Here is a 16301-nt window from a genome sequence, read left to right as displayed (position 1 = left end):
GCTCAAGCCTGTAATCCCAGCACTTTGGGAGGCCGGTGGGCGATCACGGTGTGTCAGGAGACGAGACCATCCTGGCTAACACGGTGAAACCCCTCTGCCTACTAAGAAATACAAAAAATAACCAGGCGCAGGTGGCAGCCCGTAGTCCCAGCTACTCGGGAGGCTGAGGCCGAGAATGCTGAACTCGGGAGGCGGAGCTTGCAGTGAGCTGAGATCCGCCACTGACTCCAGCCTGGGCGACAGCGAGACTCGGTTTCCAAAAACAAAAAAAAACAAAAAAACAAAAAATCCAATTACAGTTCCCATTGGGCCGGGCATGGTGGCTTATGCCTGTAATCCCAGCAGCACTTTGGGAGGCTGGAGGCGGTGGATCACAAGGTCAGAGATCGAGACCACCCTGGCTAACAACACAGTGAAACCCCTGCCTCTACTAAAATACAAAAAATTAGCTGGGCGTGTTGGTGGACGCCTGTAGTGCCAGCTGCTTGAGGGGCTGAGACAGGAGAATGGCGTGAACTCGGGAGGCGGAGCTTGCAGTGAGCCAAGTTTGTGTCACTGCACTCCAGCCTGGGCGACAGAGTGAGACTCTGTCTCAAAAAAAAAAAAAAAAAAAAATTGCAGTTCCCATTGAATCAGGAATTTACAGTATATTCATGGGGTGAAATCATGTTACTCTGCAGAAAACTTATAAACCAAGAAGTATATGAACATCTAGCATTGCATAAATGAATCCCATATTCATTAGTCATTTGATTTTTATTTATATGTTCTTGATATATTCTTGTGTACCATTGTCAGTTGTAAACTAGATTGTATAATTTATGTCTATTAATGGATTCAGTAGAGTGATTAACAATACATCAGGAAGAAAGTTATACATAGTTAGGTTGATTTGGTCATTATATTGTAAAATTTAATTTACTTGTGAAAAATTCTACATTTTCTTCAGTCTATACAACTATTTTTTTCAATCTTTTCTTTTTTTTTTGAAAACTTGTTTTACAACCAATTGGTCATTTTTTTCTCTTTGACTTTTCCTGAGTTCACATTATTTTTATAAGTCTGTAGATCTTGCATTTGATTTAACTGAATATAATAGCATCTGTTATTTTATAGCTTTCTAAATACATTGGTAAATATATAATTACATTTTTTTCTTCTCTACATATGTGTATGTTTGTATGTGTGTATGTGTATGTATACACATACACGTACACACACACCCCATCTGATGTGCTGTGCTCTATGTACATTTATACATATGCATGAAATATATAGTTACAAGCATATTTATATATACATATAATATGTGTATATTTACAAGTATGTTTATATATACAGATAATATACATATATTTACATTTTTTTTCCCAGATACTAAGATTGCTTTCTCAGCTTTCTTTTGGTTCATATTTTCCTGGTGTATTTTTACATTTCTTATTTTCAACCTTTTGTAAGTTTTTAAGTGTATCTTTTAAATAGCATATTACCATATTGCTTTTGTTTTTCAATCTAATCTAATAGCCAACATCTTTTAATAAGCTTTTATAAGTATGGTAATTCTTTTTCTAATGGGGACTTTTTTCTGCTTTTTTTATATTTTAAAATTTAGATTCTTTTTCCGTGGGCTAGATTAAATTTGTTTTGCTGATTTAGAAGTTATGCATTCTATTTTTGTTACTCTGTTAGTTAAACTGTACCCATATTAATTTATCCTTGTTGGTTTCTAAAGGTTATCAATATTTGAATCTAGTATGCTCCTATATCCTTTTGGTCTCTTCCTCTGTCTTTTCCTTCTCCTCCTACCCTGGCCAGATCATTCTGTTCGTGTACAGATTTTTAGCTCCATGTTATCATAGACTGCCCTTTCAATCTATGCTGTTCTTTCATTTTTTAATTGTGGAAATCTGTGTTGATTATTTCTTCCTCTCCATTTTATTTTTTCTTTCCTTCTGGGACTTTTGTTATTTAGAAATTGACACTTTTACTTCCATCCTGCATATCTCTTAGTTTTTTGTTTTATGTTTTCTAACTCTTTGTCTTTTCTGTGTTTCTCTGGGAGAGTTCCTCAGTTGACTATTCAGCTTAGTGATCATTCATTAGCTGTATTTATCCTACTTTAATCTCTTATATTGTGTCTTTTATGTCAGCTATTGTTTTTAGTATCTATCATTTTCCTTTGTTTCTTGTTTTTGTTTTATATTCTAATATTTCCCATTATCTCCTTGTGTGTATTTGATATGCGTATTTTAAATTATTGAATTGACCTTTTCAGTAATTTTGTCTCACATGCTATATGTTGTCTAGTTGGATGTCTTACTTTTACAGTATTTATACTCTTTGGAAATTTAGTTGATTTGGCAGATCCTCTGATAATATCTATTTGGGAAGACTGAGCATCAGGTTCCAATCTGTGTAAGTCCTGTGAATCCCTCCTGAGGGGAGAGGACTAGCCTCATGGACTAGAGAATTACTCTTGATCCTTTCTGCAGCCTGCCTCTATTCAGAGTTTCACTCTTAAACCCTTGGGGAGAAGAGCACCAGTAAGAAAAGGTCTCCTGAGGTTATGATTCACCAGCCCTGAGGGTTTGGAGGAGGAGGAGAGGAAGAGTGAATGCTTGAGGGACATAGTTCTGTCTGCTGTTTTCCTCACTTTCCCACACTAGAAGGGCAGAGGTGCTGACCTGGTATTATCTTTTGGATACTTGCACAGGCAGTCTGAGCTGCTACTGCTGTTGATTTTGGCAGCGAAGTTGCCAGGACTGTGTGTCCTGAGCAACCCCCTGGAGGGAAATAAGGGCAAAATTTAAAAACCTCTCCTCCAGCCTGTTTTCTGACTGCTATGTCTGCTGCTGTGTCTGGCTGCCTTCTGCCTTAGACTGAAGCTGTGCACTTTCTCCCAAGACCAATTCAAGATGTCCGCCACTCTTCCTGGGGTTTTCTCATTATGCATGTTGAAGTTTCCTGCTTGCTTTTATTGTTTCTCCAGTTGGTTCTGGAGGAGGGAGTCAGGAGCCTGCCTGTCATAGTAGACTGTTTTGGCGTCTTTTTTTTTCTTGTTAAATTTACATGTGTTGTCAATAGCCTCTTGAATGCCTTGGAATAATTTAAGTATATAGATCTTCCAGGAATAATTTTAGATGTTAGCCTTCTTGTCGTTAGCCTATGCTGCAGCTTTGACAATGCTTTGTTTATTGAGCCAGTGAGAACAGGAAGATTTCTTTATGAGATAGATGCTGCTTTTTCTTTTTTCTTTTTTTAAAAATAAATTTTATTGTGTATATTTGAGGTTTGCAACATGATGTTATGGAATACATATAGGCAGTATAGTGGTTACTGTAGTGAAGCAAATTTACATATTTATCATTTCACATAGCTACATTTTTGTGACAAAAGAAGTTAAAATTGATTTAATGAAAACTCCAAATATCAGAATTCTATTAACTATATCTCTCATGTGGTAGATTATATAACTGCATTTTTTCATCCCACATATCTGCTATTTTGTATCCTTTGATGTCCATATTCCCATTTTCTTCTTCCTTCTCCTCTTGCCCCTGTAACCATCTTTTGTTTATTCATTTATTTATTTAAACTTTTAAGTTCAGGGGTACATGTGCAGGTTTGTTACATAGGCAAACTTGTGTCATAGGGGCTTGTTGTACAGATTATTTCATCACACAGGTATTAAGCCTAGTACACATTAGTTGTTTTTCCTGATCCTCTCCCTCCTCCCACCCTCCACTGTCTGACAAGCCCTACTGTGTGTTGTTCCTCTCTGTGTGTCCCTGTGTTCTCATTATTTAACTCCCACTTATAAGTGAGAACATGTGGTATTTGGTTTTCTGTTCCTGCGTTAGTTTGCTAAGGATAATGGCCTCCAGCTCCATCCATGTACCTGCAAAGGAGATGATCTTGTTCTTTATGGCTGCCTAGTATTCCGTGGTGTACGTGTACTATCATTGATGGACATTTAGGTTGATTCCATGTCTCTGCTATTGTGAATAGTGCTGCAATGAACATATGGATGCATACATCTTTATAATAGAATGATTTATATTCCTTTGGATATATACCCAGTAATGGGATTGCTGGTATTGAAATGGTGTTTCTGTCTTAAATCTTTGAGGAATTGTCACATTGTCTTGTACAATGGCTGAATTAATTAACACTCCTACCAACAGTGTATAAGTATTCCTTTTCTCTACAACCTCACCAGCATCTGTTATTTTTTTGACTTTTAAATGATAGCCATCCATTCTGATTGGTGTGAGATGGTATCTCATTGTGTGTTTTTATTTTATTTTATTTATTTTTGAAACAAAGTCTCACTCTGTTACTCAGGCTGGAGTTTGGTGGTGTGATCTTGGCTTACTGCAACCTCTGCCTCCCAGGTTTAAGCAGTTCTCCTGCCTCAGCCTCCTGAGTAGCTGGGACTACAGGTGTGCACCACCATGCCTGGCTAATTTTTAAATTTTATTTTAGTAGAGATGGGTTTCACCATATTGGCCTAGCTGGTCTCAAACTCCTGGCTTTGTGATCCATCTGCTTCGGCCTCCCAAAGTGCTGGGATTACAGGCGTGAGCCACCACGTGCATGGTCTGTTAGCAAAATTTGCTTGACAAAATCTCGGTCTGTTACCCAGGCTGGAGTGCAGTGACGTGATCTTGGCTCACTACAACCTTCACCTCCTGGGTTCAAGTGATTCTCCTGCCTCAGTCTCCCAAGTAGCTGGGATTACAGGTGTGAGCAACCACGCCCAGCTGGTTTTGTATTTCAATAGAGACAGGATTTCACCATGTTGGACAGGCTGGGTTCAAACTCCTGACCTCAAGTGATCCTCCTGCTTTGGCCTCCCAAAGTGCTGGGATTACAGGTGTGAGCACTGCACTTGGACTCTTTATGGTTCTGATTTTCATTTCTCTAATGATCAGTGATGTTGAGCTTTTTCTCATATGATTGTAGGCCACATGTATGACTTCTATGACTTCTATTGAAAAGTGTTGGTTCATTTCCTTTGCTCACTTTTTTTTTTTTTTTTGGAGATGGAGTTTCCCTCTTTTTGCCCAGGCGGGAGTGCAATGGCATGATCTTGGCTCACCGCAACCTCCATCTCCGGGTTCAAGTGATTCTCCTGCCTCAGCCTCCCAAGTAGCTGGAATTACAGGCATGTGTCACCATGTCTAGCTAATTTTGTATTTTTTAGTAGAGACGGGGTTTATTCATGTTGGTTAGGCTGGTTGGTCTCAAACTCCTGACCTCAGGTGATCCGCCTGCCTTGGCTTCCCAAAGTGCTGGGATTATAGGCATGAGCCACTGTGCCCGGCCCCTTTGCTGGCTTAAAAAAATTTTTTTTTTCTTGTAAATTTGTTTAAGTTCCTTACAGATGCTGGATATTAGACCTTTGTCAGATGAGTAGTTTGCAAAACTTTTCTCCCATTTTGTAGATTGTTTACTGTGTTGATAGTTTCTTTCGCTGTGCAGATCTCTTTCATTTAATTTGATCCCATTTGTCAATTTTTGTGTTTGTTGCAATTGCTTTTGACATCTCTGTCATGAAATCTTTGGCTGTGCCTGTGTCCTGAATGGTATTGACTAGGTTGTCTTCCAGGGTTTTTATAGTTTTGGGTTTTACGTTTAAGTTTTAATCCATCTTAAGTTAAGTTTTGTATATATGGTGTAAGGAAGGGGTCCAGTTTCAATCTTCTGCATATGGCTAGCTGGCTTCTGCTCCCAGCACCATTTATTGAATAGGGAATCCTTTCCCCATTGCTTGTTTTTGTCAGGTTTGTTGAAGATCACATAGTTGTAGATGTGCAGTCTTATTTCTGGGTTATCTATTCTGTTCCATTGCTCTGTGTGTCTGTTTTTATGTGAGTACCATGCTGTTTTGGTTACTATAGCCTTATAGTACAGTTTGAACTCTGATAGCATGATGCCTCCAGCTTTGCTCTTTTTGCTTAGGATTGTCTTGGCTATACGAGCTCTTTTTTGGTCCCATATGAATTTTAAAATAGTTTTCTCTAGTTCTGTGAAGAATGTAGTAGTTTAATAGGAATAACATTGAATACATAAATTACTTTGGGCAGTATGGCCATTTTAACAATATTGATTCTTCCTATTCATGAGCATGGGATGTTTTCCCATTGGTTTGTTCATCTCTGATTTCTTTGAGCAGTGGTTTGTAGTTCTCCTTGTAGAGACCTTTTACCTCCTTAGTTAGCTGTATTCTTAAGTATTTTATACTTTTTGTGGCAGTTGTAAATGAGAGTTTATTTCTGATTTGGCTCTCTGCTTGTATGTTGTTGGTGTATAGGAATGATAGTGATTTTCACACATCGAGGCTTTCCTGAAGTTGTTTATCAGTTTAAGAAGCTTTTGGGCTGAGACTATGGGGTTTTCTAGATATAGGATTATGTCATCTGCAAACAGGGATAGTTTGACTTCCTCTCTTCCTATCTGGATGCCCTTTATTTCTTTCTTTTGCCCGATTGCCCTGGCCAGAACTTCTAGTGCTATATTGAATAGGAGTGGTGAGAGAGGGCATTCTTGTCTTGTGCTGATAACCGCTGTTTAGATGCTGCTTCTTGAATAGTTCTATGAATTGGTGTCTGAGCAAGAGCAGAAGCAAATCTTCATGTATTTGTATTTTGTGACAGAGTTAGAGTCATGGAACTATAGTCTTTTTTTTTTTTTTTTTTTTTTTTGAGACGGAGTCTCGCTCTGTCACCCAGGCTGGGGTGCAGTGGCCGGATCTCAGCTCACTGCAAGCTCCGCCTCCCGGGTTCACGTCATTCTCCTGCCTCAGCCTCCCGAGTAGCTGGGACTACAGGCGCCTGCCACCTCGCCCGGCTAAGTTTTTGTATTTTTAGTAGAGACGGGGTTTCACCGTGTTAGCCAGGATGGTCTCGATCTCCTGACCTCGTGATCCGCCCGTCTCGGCCTCCCAAAGTGCTGGGATTACAGGCTTGAGCCACCGCGCCCGGCCGGAACTATAGTCTTTTCTCTCCAATATGCCTGGCTCTGGCTCCATTGTCTACTTGCCAGCTTGTTGAGACATTATGAAAATTTTGTCTTATTTTATTGTTTTCTTATTGGTGCCTGTTCTAGTCACTTACTGTGGATGCAGCTGTAGTTGTTGTTAGCATTGTAGAAATAGTGGTTGCAGGTGTTTAATTTTATGCTGGAATGTGTTTTTTTAACTTAGATTTTTTTTGTGATTTTTAAATTCTGACTTTGTCTTAATTTGGTTAATGTAAATTAGAGAGAAGTATCAAAATCATTACCTAAAAAGGTATAATACTTGATTTTTATTGAAGTTAAATATATATAAAATAAAATTTGCTGTTTTTACCATTTTAAGTGTTTAATTCAGTGACATTAATCACTTCACAATGTTGTATGACCATCACCAATATTTCCAAAACATTTTCATGGCTCCAGACAGAGACTCTGTAATCATTAAGCAATAACTACTCATTTCTCCCTCCCCACAGCCCTTGGGAACCTCTGGTCTGCTTCTGTCTTTATGAATTTACCTATTCTAGATATTTTAGATTTATATAATATTTGCCCTTTTATGTCTGGCTTATTTCACTTAGCACAGTGTTTTCAAGATTCTTCCATGTTGTAGCATGTATCAGAGCTTCATTTCTTTCTTTTTTTTTTTTTTTTTTTTTTGAGACGGAGTCTCGCTCTGTCGCCCAGGCTGGAGTGCAGTGGCGCGATCTCGGCTCACTGCAAGCTCCACCTCCCGGGTTCACGCCATTCTCCCGCCTCAGCCTCCGAGTAGCTGGGACTACAGGCGCCCGCCACCACGCCCGGCTAGTTTTTTGTATTTTTAGTAGAGACGGGGTTTCACCATGTTAGCCAGGATGGTCTCGATCTCCTGACCTCGTGATCCACCCGCCTCGGCCTCCCAAAGTGCTGGGATTACAGGCTTGAGCCACCGCGCCCGGCCTTCTTTTTTTTTTTTGAGACTGAGTCTAGCTCTGTCGCCCAGGCTGGAGTGCAATGGCACAATCTTGGCTCACTGCAACCTCCGCCTCCTGGGTTTAAACCATTCTGCTGCCTCAGCCTCCCGAGTAGTTGGGACTACACGTGCCCGCTGCCACGCCTGGCTAATTTTTTGTATTTTTAGTAGAGACAGGGTTTCACTATGTCGGCCAGGCTGGTCTCAAACTCCTGACCTCATGAATCGCCCGCCTTGGCCTCCCAAAGTGCTGGGATTACAGGTGTGAGCCACTGCATCTAGCCTCAGAGGTTCATTTCTTTTTACGGCTGAATAGTATTGTGTTGTGTATATACACTACATTTTGTTTATCCATTTTTCTGCTGATGGACACAGGTTGTTTCCACCCTTTTGGCTGTTGTGACTAATGCTGCAATGAACAGTGGCATGCAAGTATCTCTTGGAGTTACTGTTTTCAGTTCTTTTGGGTATATACCTAGGAGTGGAATTACTGGGTCATATTCTAATTCTATGTTAATTTTTTTGAGGAACCAACAGTTTTACTCACTCTTTTAGCCCATTTTACCCATTCTTGCTAGCAATGATACTATTCTTTTTAAAGAAAGCATTGCTAATAGGGTACATGCAATATCTCACTTTTGAAAAAACTGTATCTCATGGATGTTGTCATTTGCCTTGCTTTGATTATCAGTGAGGCTGAATATTTTTCTGCTTATTAATAACTTATATTCTTACTTTTGTGAATTGCCTCTTGAGGTTTTTTTTTTTTTTGTAAATGTAGGTCACTGACATTTTGCAGAGTTTATATTAATCTTCAACAAAGTTAACCTGTTTATCTCTGCCAAAAGTGTGGGTCATTTTTAATGCTGACCTCTGCCTGTTGGTCTTGTCAAAGAGTAACATGTAAGTTCTCCCTGGCAGAACTCAAGTCCAGACTTCTTAGGAACTCTGGATTGTTGAACAGAGTAAAAGTAAGTGTAGGTAAGAAATGTAGTTTTGGCTGACGGAATGATGAACAAAGCAATTACATATTCACTGCTCCTCAATTTGTGTCATTTTCAAGTTGGTAAACATGAAGGCTAAGTCTTATCTAAGTTACTTGGAAGAAGTGTTGTGGAAGGTTGCTATGAATCCATTCATTCTGTGTATTTTATCTTCTCCTTAGGTGGTCCATGAGTTGGAACTTTATAACACAGGATATTATTTAGGCATGTTCATGAATTCTTTTGCAGTCTTTCAGGTATGTTTTGCTTACTATATTGAAAAGATATTAATGCTTTTTACTATTGCAAACCCTTTCAGAATTAGTGATCATTTTGAGATGTTAACCTTTTGTTAAATGTGTCACTGAAGTGCAGTCTTATGTAAGTATAATTTGAAATGGAAAGATAATCATCTTTCCAGTTTTAAAAGTGAATGGAACAATTCACCATTGGAAAAGTTAATGGAATTGACATTAAACAAATAATTTTTCCTTTATGTATATGTATTTCCATATAAATGTATTTTATATATATTTCCTTGACTGAAATGGCTCTTTATGCATGAGTGTGTGTGTGCGTGTGTGTGTAAGATCGATGTGTGTGTTTGAGTGAGAAAGATCGATGTGTGTGTGCGTGTGTGTGAGAAAGATCGATGTGTGTGTGTGTGAGAGAAAGATCGATGTGTGTGTGCGTGTGTGTAAGATCGATATGTGTGTGCGTGTGTGTAAGATTGATGTGTGTGTGCGTGTGTGTGAGAAAGATCGATGTGTGTGTGCATGTGTGTGAGAAAGATCGATGTGTGTGTGCGTGTGTGTGAGAAAGATCGATGTGTGTGTGCATGTGTGCGTGTGTAAGATCGATGTGTGTGTGCATGTGTGTGTGTGTTTGAGTGAGAAAGATCGGTGTGTGTGTGTGTGAGAAAAATCGATGTGTGTGTGTGTGTAAGATCGATGTGTGTTTCGTGTGTGTGTAAGTGAGAAAGATTGGTGTGTGTGCGTGTGTGTGTGTTTGAGTAAGAGAAAGGTTGAATGTATGTGCATGTGTGTACCTAAGCTCTCAAAAATGAGCACAAGTGAGCAGTGTGGGAGAATGCCTTGATAATTCAGAGAGCATTTAAACTGGTGTTTTAAAAGAAAATTAAAATTATTCTTTTTAGGAGTGTGGACTCTGGGTATTGACAGATGCAAACCTCACGAAGGATTATATTGATGGTGTTTGTAAGTAATATATGGCAACATGCTTGTATTTGTCTTTCACATGATATTCAACATTACTTATATAGGTATGGGTATTTTCTAGATGAACATAGAGATTGTGATTTTCATTTTTCTGTTCTCTTCTCCCAAAATGTTTGGAGTTTAATGTACTTGGAAGTACATCTGGGCCATGACATGGAATGTTCATTTGAGCTCCTGTCTAGATCTTTGAAGTGAATGCTTTCCTTTTTCTCTTGTTAATCTTTTGAGGTAGTTATATTTTTGGACATACTGGAAGCTGCTGTGCCTCTGATTTGTATCACAAACTGTGCTATTCTTTTGGAAATATTTAAAAGGAGCAACATATTTTTGAAATATTTTTGTTCTCTAGCTTTTTGATGTTCACCTAGAAAATAGCCCAGATGCCATCATGCCATAAAGTATTCTGGTACACACACACACACACACAGACACACACACACAGACATAGACACCACAGACACACACACACACACACACACAGAGACATAGACACCACAGACACACACACACACAGACACACACACACCCCTCATCAATCTGAGTTCTTCCTGGGCAGGATTATATCTGTACATCTTAGTTTCTTGAATTGCTAAATAGAGTTGGCTACCAACTAATAATAAGTGTGCTTTTAGAAAGAAGTCATAAAATATTTTGACTGAAGGAAATGTATAAATTAGAATGGTTAACCTTAGAAGGGGTTCTCTTTTCTTTCAGGTAAAATTATACTAATATCATCTTGAAAGGCTTCTAGAACTGTCACAGTTTCTATCCCTGAATTCCCTGTTTCTGTCAGGTATTTTGTTATTCCGTGCTAAGCCCCAGGGTCTCTTTGGGCTGATTCTTACCTGATCCTCTGTCCTGAAACTTAAAAGATAATTTTATAGTCTTGAAGATGTTATGAAGTCGTTATGATTTCTCTATATTAAAGACATGTGATTCATTTGGCTTTCCTCACATAACCCTGTATCGTAGACAGTCTTCCAAGCATCTTTTTCCATTTTTCAGTCTCAGTTTTTGCCCATCTTTGTTCTTTTTTACATATTGAATCCTTCTTGATGCCCACTGTAATACCCATTCTCTTGCCAGTAATACTTACTGTATCCTTTACTTTTCTGAAAACCTTCTTCTACCTTTTCACTGTAATAGAAGGAACCTGAACTCCCACTGGCACATTATGTCTCTGGACACCTTCCCAAGTGATTGACATTCATTCTGTGTGTGGAGTTTACAATTCATTCTCTCCAGTGACTGTTTTTCTAACTCTTGTCTATGTTTATTTATAGATGACAATGCAGAATATGCTGAGAGGTTTATGGAGGAAAATGAAGGACATGTAGTTGATATTCAAGACTTTTCTTTGGGTAGCAGTCCACATGTCCGAAAGCATTTTCCGGAGACTTGGATTTGGCTAGACACCAACATGGGGTAAAAACTTACAAAGTTCTTTGCCCATATATATTTTGTTCAGTGTTTGTTTTAAATAAGCTTTGCCCTCTTTCTAATGGTTAAGTACAAACATAGTGTAACTAAGAACTAAGTAGACCAAAATGATTTTTTAGGAAATGATATTTATTGAATCTGAATACAGTTTTTGATAAAGCCACACACAAATTATGGCAGGAAGGTCTCATCAATGAGGAGACAGGCCTTTTTTTTTTTTTTTTAATTAATGAAGGGCGATTTTGACTTCCTTAAAGTCTCATGATTCTTCTTGAAGAAAAATTGCTGGGAGTACATTTGTTGTCACAGGATGGGAAGCACTCATGATTATCTCCTGCGACCCCCGGCAGTGCTGCTAACTGAACCATACTCCTCACAAAACATTCCCAGGAGTCACAGGGAGAAGGGGCATGGGTGGTGGAAGGAATTCAGCTGAGCTGATAAAACCCGTACTACCTGGCCTGATAATTGAGGAGGTAAATCATGAAATCCACATCGTATTTTATAGTCAGCTGTTTAAAGATACTTGAGTTAGCACATGAGTGAAATCTCAGGGAAACAAATAACAGCATTGACAGGGATACACAGAAAAACTTCTGCAAATTTAGAGAAAAAATTGGAGTTAAGGTTGAAAATATGTATTTATTATTTATAAAAAATTTGTGAAAAAGTGATGTTTATTCTGAAGATGTAAATATTGCAGGAAGATTTTATTAGAATATGGATTAATATGCAGTATTATGACCTTGCGATGACCTATTCTTTGAAAAGTTGGGATCTACTATTTTATAGTTAAACCTTTTAAATGGTTTTAAATTCAGATATGCAAATAATATGAAAAATTGAACTTCTTCCAAAAATAGTTTAGATTATGTTGACTTATTTCAAAATGTATCGGTTCTTGGTTTTGTGATGTTTATGTTTATTATTTTGACTTCAGTTCTAGGATTTACCAAGAATTTGAAGTAACTGTACCTGATTCTATCACTTCTTGGGTGGCTACTGGTTTTGTGATCTCTGAGGACCTGGGTCTTGGACTAACAAAGACTCCAGTGGAGGTATTGTATTAAAGAGCTGCTTATCAATGTTACAGTGACATTAAGCTAATAGAGCATCAGCTCCTCAATGTTTTCTTTTTTTTTTTAAATGACTGCTTATAATGTTTATCACAGTTTAGAGATTCCTTGGCTTCGTCTTTTGCTTTTTATCTGTTTTATATTTAAGAATGTGAGCTATATTTAGCTTTATAAACTGCTAAATATGGGAAGCCCATATTAACATTTGGGTGGAAAAGTTTATTATTGACCTGAACTAACCATCTCCAAAGGCCTGGAGAGAGAGAAAGGAAAAGAAAGAGAGAGAGAAAGGAGAGGAGAGGAGAGAGTGAGTCTTTCTATTTGTCCTCTTTAAGAATGAACAGAACTGCCGGGTGCAGTGGCTCAAGCCTGTAATCCCAGCACTTTGGGAGGCCGAGACGGGAGGATTACGAGGTCGGGAGATCGAGACCATCCTGGCTAACACGGTGAAACCCCGTCTCTACTGAAAAAATACAAAAAACTAGCCGGGCGAGGTGGCGGGCGCCTGTAGTCCCAGCTACTCGGGAGGCTGAGGCAGGAGAATGGCGTGAACCCGGAAGGCGGAGCTTGCAGTGAGCTGAGATCCGGCCACTGCACTCCAGCCTGGGCGACAGAGCGAGACTCCGTCTCAAAAAAAAAAAAAAAAAAAAAAAAAAAAAGAATGAACAGAACTTCTCAAGATGTTCGCTAGCCAATATTCCATCATGTCTTTTGGTCAAATTGCATCATATATTGTTTTCTAAGCCAGTCACTGGCAGGAGGAATATAATGGCCATGAGTGGCCTGAATTGTCTCATTTGAAATTGAAATGTAATTTCAATTTACAAAATAGTTGTATTCATGAAAAATTCAGTGTATATTGAAAAATGCTTTGGGTTTATATAGAAATTGGAATTAGATTGTAAGCTCAGGCCATTATAAACAGACAATTCAGCTACATGAATGTCTGAAGGGACATTCAAGAATCATGAGGAACATGGGGCAATTTTTCATTGTCTGGGGCTATCCTGAGTATTGCAGACTGTCATCCACTAACTACCTATAGCACCTTCGAGTCATGGTGACAGTCTAAGACGCCTTCACAAGTGTCCAGATAAACTCTAGAGGGAGTTACTGCTGCCAGCAAAACCACTGGCCTAAACTAATCCAAGTTTAGCTTTAGATGCAGGGGTGGGGCTTGGCCTTTTCTGTAGGACTTGGCCAATAATATCAGAATTGGATCACTGAGGAGGAAGCACATGTATTCAGATGTCCCACACATTTTCTCATCTGTATGTAAAAATAAATCGTATATATGTTTTAGAAATAATTTCCAATTTCCTCTTTAAATTTAGTCAGGAGGCACATGTATTCAGATGTCCCACACTAGAACAGGGGCTGCTGGATTTGGCAGGGCTTTTAAAGCAGATTGGTGGAGTCAATACAGTATGAAAGAAGAGCAAATTGCTTTGGGGTTAGACAGGCTGGGTTCTAGTTCTGGCTCCTCTACTTGCCAGCAGTATGAATTTGTACTAGTTACAAAAATCTCTAAAATTTAATTTTCTTTTCTATAAAGTAGGAGCCTAACAGTAACCTCATGGGGTTGTAATGACCAAACAAAATAATGTATGTGAAGATCTTGGTTGCTATAAGGCACTGAATAAAGTATCATGATGATTAAGTAACATAAATCAAGTCAATTTGCCATCATTCATTTGTGATAAGTTGCTGTTTGCTTTCTGTTGATAGCAAGTTGACATTTCTAGCTGAAGTTAAAAGCTTCACAGGTTTTATGAAGATTGCATTTAATTGCATAAAATGTGAAGAATTTTGACCTGAATAAAAATATGTACTCATTGTGTTCTTTCCAGCTGCAAGCCTTCCAACCATTTTTCATTTTTTTGAATCTTCCCTACTCTGTTATCAGAGGTGAAGAATTTGCTTTGGAAATAACTATATTCAATTATTTGAAAGATGCCACTGAGGTAATATATTCAAGCTTTTGTTGATCATTTACACTACAGGAGAAAATGGAGGTAGCACGAAGGGATTGGGTTGTGTAGTATCTGGGCATTTGGGATTCTAAGCACTTTATACATTTCTGGGAGACTGAAAATAGACATGTCTTTTCAGTGATTTCTGCTAGTTAATGTCTAAGGATATCATTAGCATGTCTACATATTACCTCCTTGAATTTTCAGCATAGGTTTTCTACTTTTGCCGTGGAAGTTCCTTATTGTCTCTGAAGCATGCCTTTCTCTTTCCTGCCTCCCTGCATTTTCCCCTGGTTTTCCCCACATCTGGAATGTGTGGCCACTTCTCACTGCCACTCTGTGCCCACTGCAGGTTTTTTTTTTTTTTTTTTTGAGACAGGGTCTTGCTCTGTCGCCCAGGTTGGAGTGCAGTGGCGTGATCTTGGATCACTGCAATTTTTGTATTTTTCATAGAGACAGAGTTTTGCCATGTTGGCCAGACAGGTCTTGAACTCCTGGCCTCAAGTGATCCGCCTGCCTTGGCCTCCCAAAGTGCTGGCATTACGGGCATGAGCCACAGAACCCGGCTGCCATTCTGTTATGTTTGTAGCCCCCATGTTTATATTTTCAAGGATTCACTATTGGATTCATGTACTTTGTATCTCCTTAGCTAGTCATTTCCCCGGGAGGCAGGAATTAGGTTCACTGTTTGTGTTGTGCCCACAGTATGTTAACCAAGTGACTGATTTTTCTTCCCCCAGAATAAATAGGGATATGTAATTAACTTTATTACATGCATGAAAATGCCATAATCTCTTTAGGCACTTTATACATAAACTTTTTAAATTAAAAATTTAATTTTTTAAGCTTTTTATTGGCATACTTGGCTGACAATGTGGGAAGTCAATTTTTTTTTATTTTTTAATTTTACTTTTTAACCCGGTCATCATGGTACTGTTTAACAAGCAAAAGATCTAGAGTCAAAAGGCCTGGATTCAATGTTGAATCTACCACTTACCAACAAGTGACTTAATTGTAGTTTCCGCATCTATAAAATGGAAATGATAATTATTATACCCATAAAAGATACTCTGAGAAGCAGATGAAAAAATCAATGGGAAAATAATTAATAAAATGTAAGGCCTAGATAAATGCTATTATTGATGAGACTGGTAACTTTGGGATAATTTATAAAAGTTTACAACCAAGATATGCTTCAGGACTAATGTCTGAGTTGTACTTTCCCTGCAATCGTTTTTTACAGAGACTTTGATAAATTCAGTAACATTTCATGCTGTTTTCTTCATATTTTTCTAATGGGACCAGTATGTTCCAGGATGACATCGTTAAATCAAGCTGGTGGTAATATCAATATATGAAATAGCCTTTCTGTGCACATCCTTACCATCTAATGGCTTTAGATAGTGAGATAATTTAATATTAGTGGGACGACTAGAAATGGGGCTAAAGAGTGCCCTTTCCCCACCTATCTTGAGGTTGAGGGGAAAGCATAGAAAGGAAAGGAAGTTTTTCCTGATACCCTTTGATACTCTCCTTGGTCAAATCTTTGTCTCGTCTTTTCTCTAGTCTTTAGCCTCACAGATTTGACAGTACTTAAATTGGTGATGAAAGAGTGCTTT

The 16301-nt window shown here is 38.5% G+C and overlaps 1 protein-coding gene across 2 annotated transcripts in view; it reads left to right on the top strand.

The window, feature by feature from the left end:
* Positions 1-16301, top strand: part of CD109 (CD109 molecule) — a 139846-nt gene that overhangs the window by 82784 nt on the left and 40761 nt on the right. For both annotated transcript variants that reach the window (XM_003897811.5, XM_009205539.3), the window contains 5 exons: positions 9138-9212; positions 10112-10172; positions 11477-11618; positions 12574-12691; positions 14560-14673. In XM_003897811.5, coding sequence (XP_003897860.2) covers positions 9138-9212; positions 10112-10172; positions 11477-11618; positions 12574-12691; positions 14560-14673 — 510 coding nt within the window. The remainder of the gene's footprint in view (positions 1-9137; positions 9213-10111; positions 10173-11476; positions 11619-12573; positions 12692-14559; positions 14674-16301) is intronic.

This window comes from Papio anubis, chromosome 6, assembly GCF_008728515.1.
Source record: "Papio anubis isolate 15944 chromosome 6, Panubis1.0, whole genome shotgun sequence".
Taxonomy (NCBI): Eukaryota; Metazoa; Chordata; class Mammalia; order Primates; family Cercopithecidae; genus Papio; species Papio anubis.
This window is presented reverse-complemented; position numbering and strand designations above follow the sequence as displayed.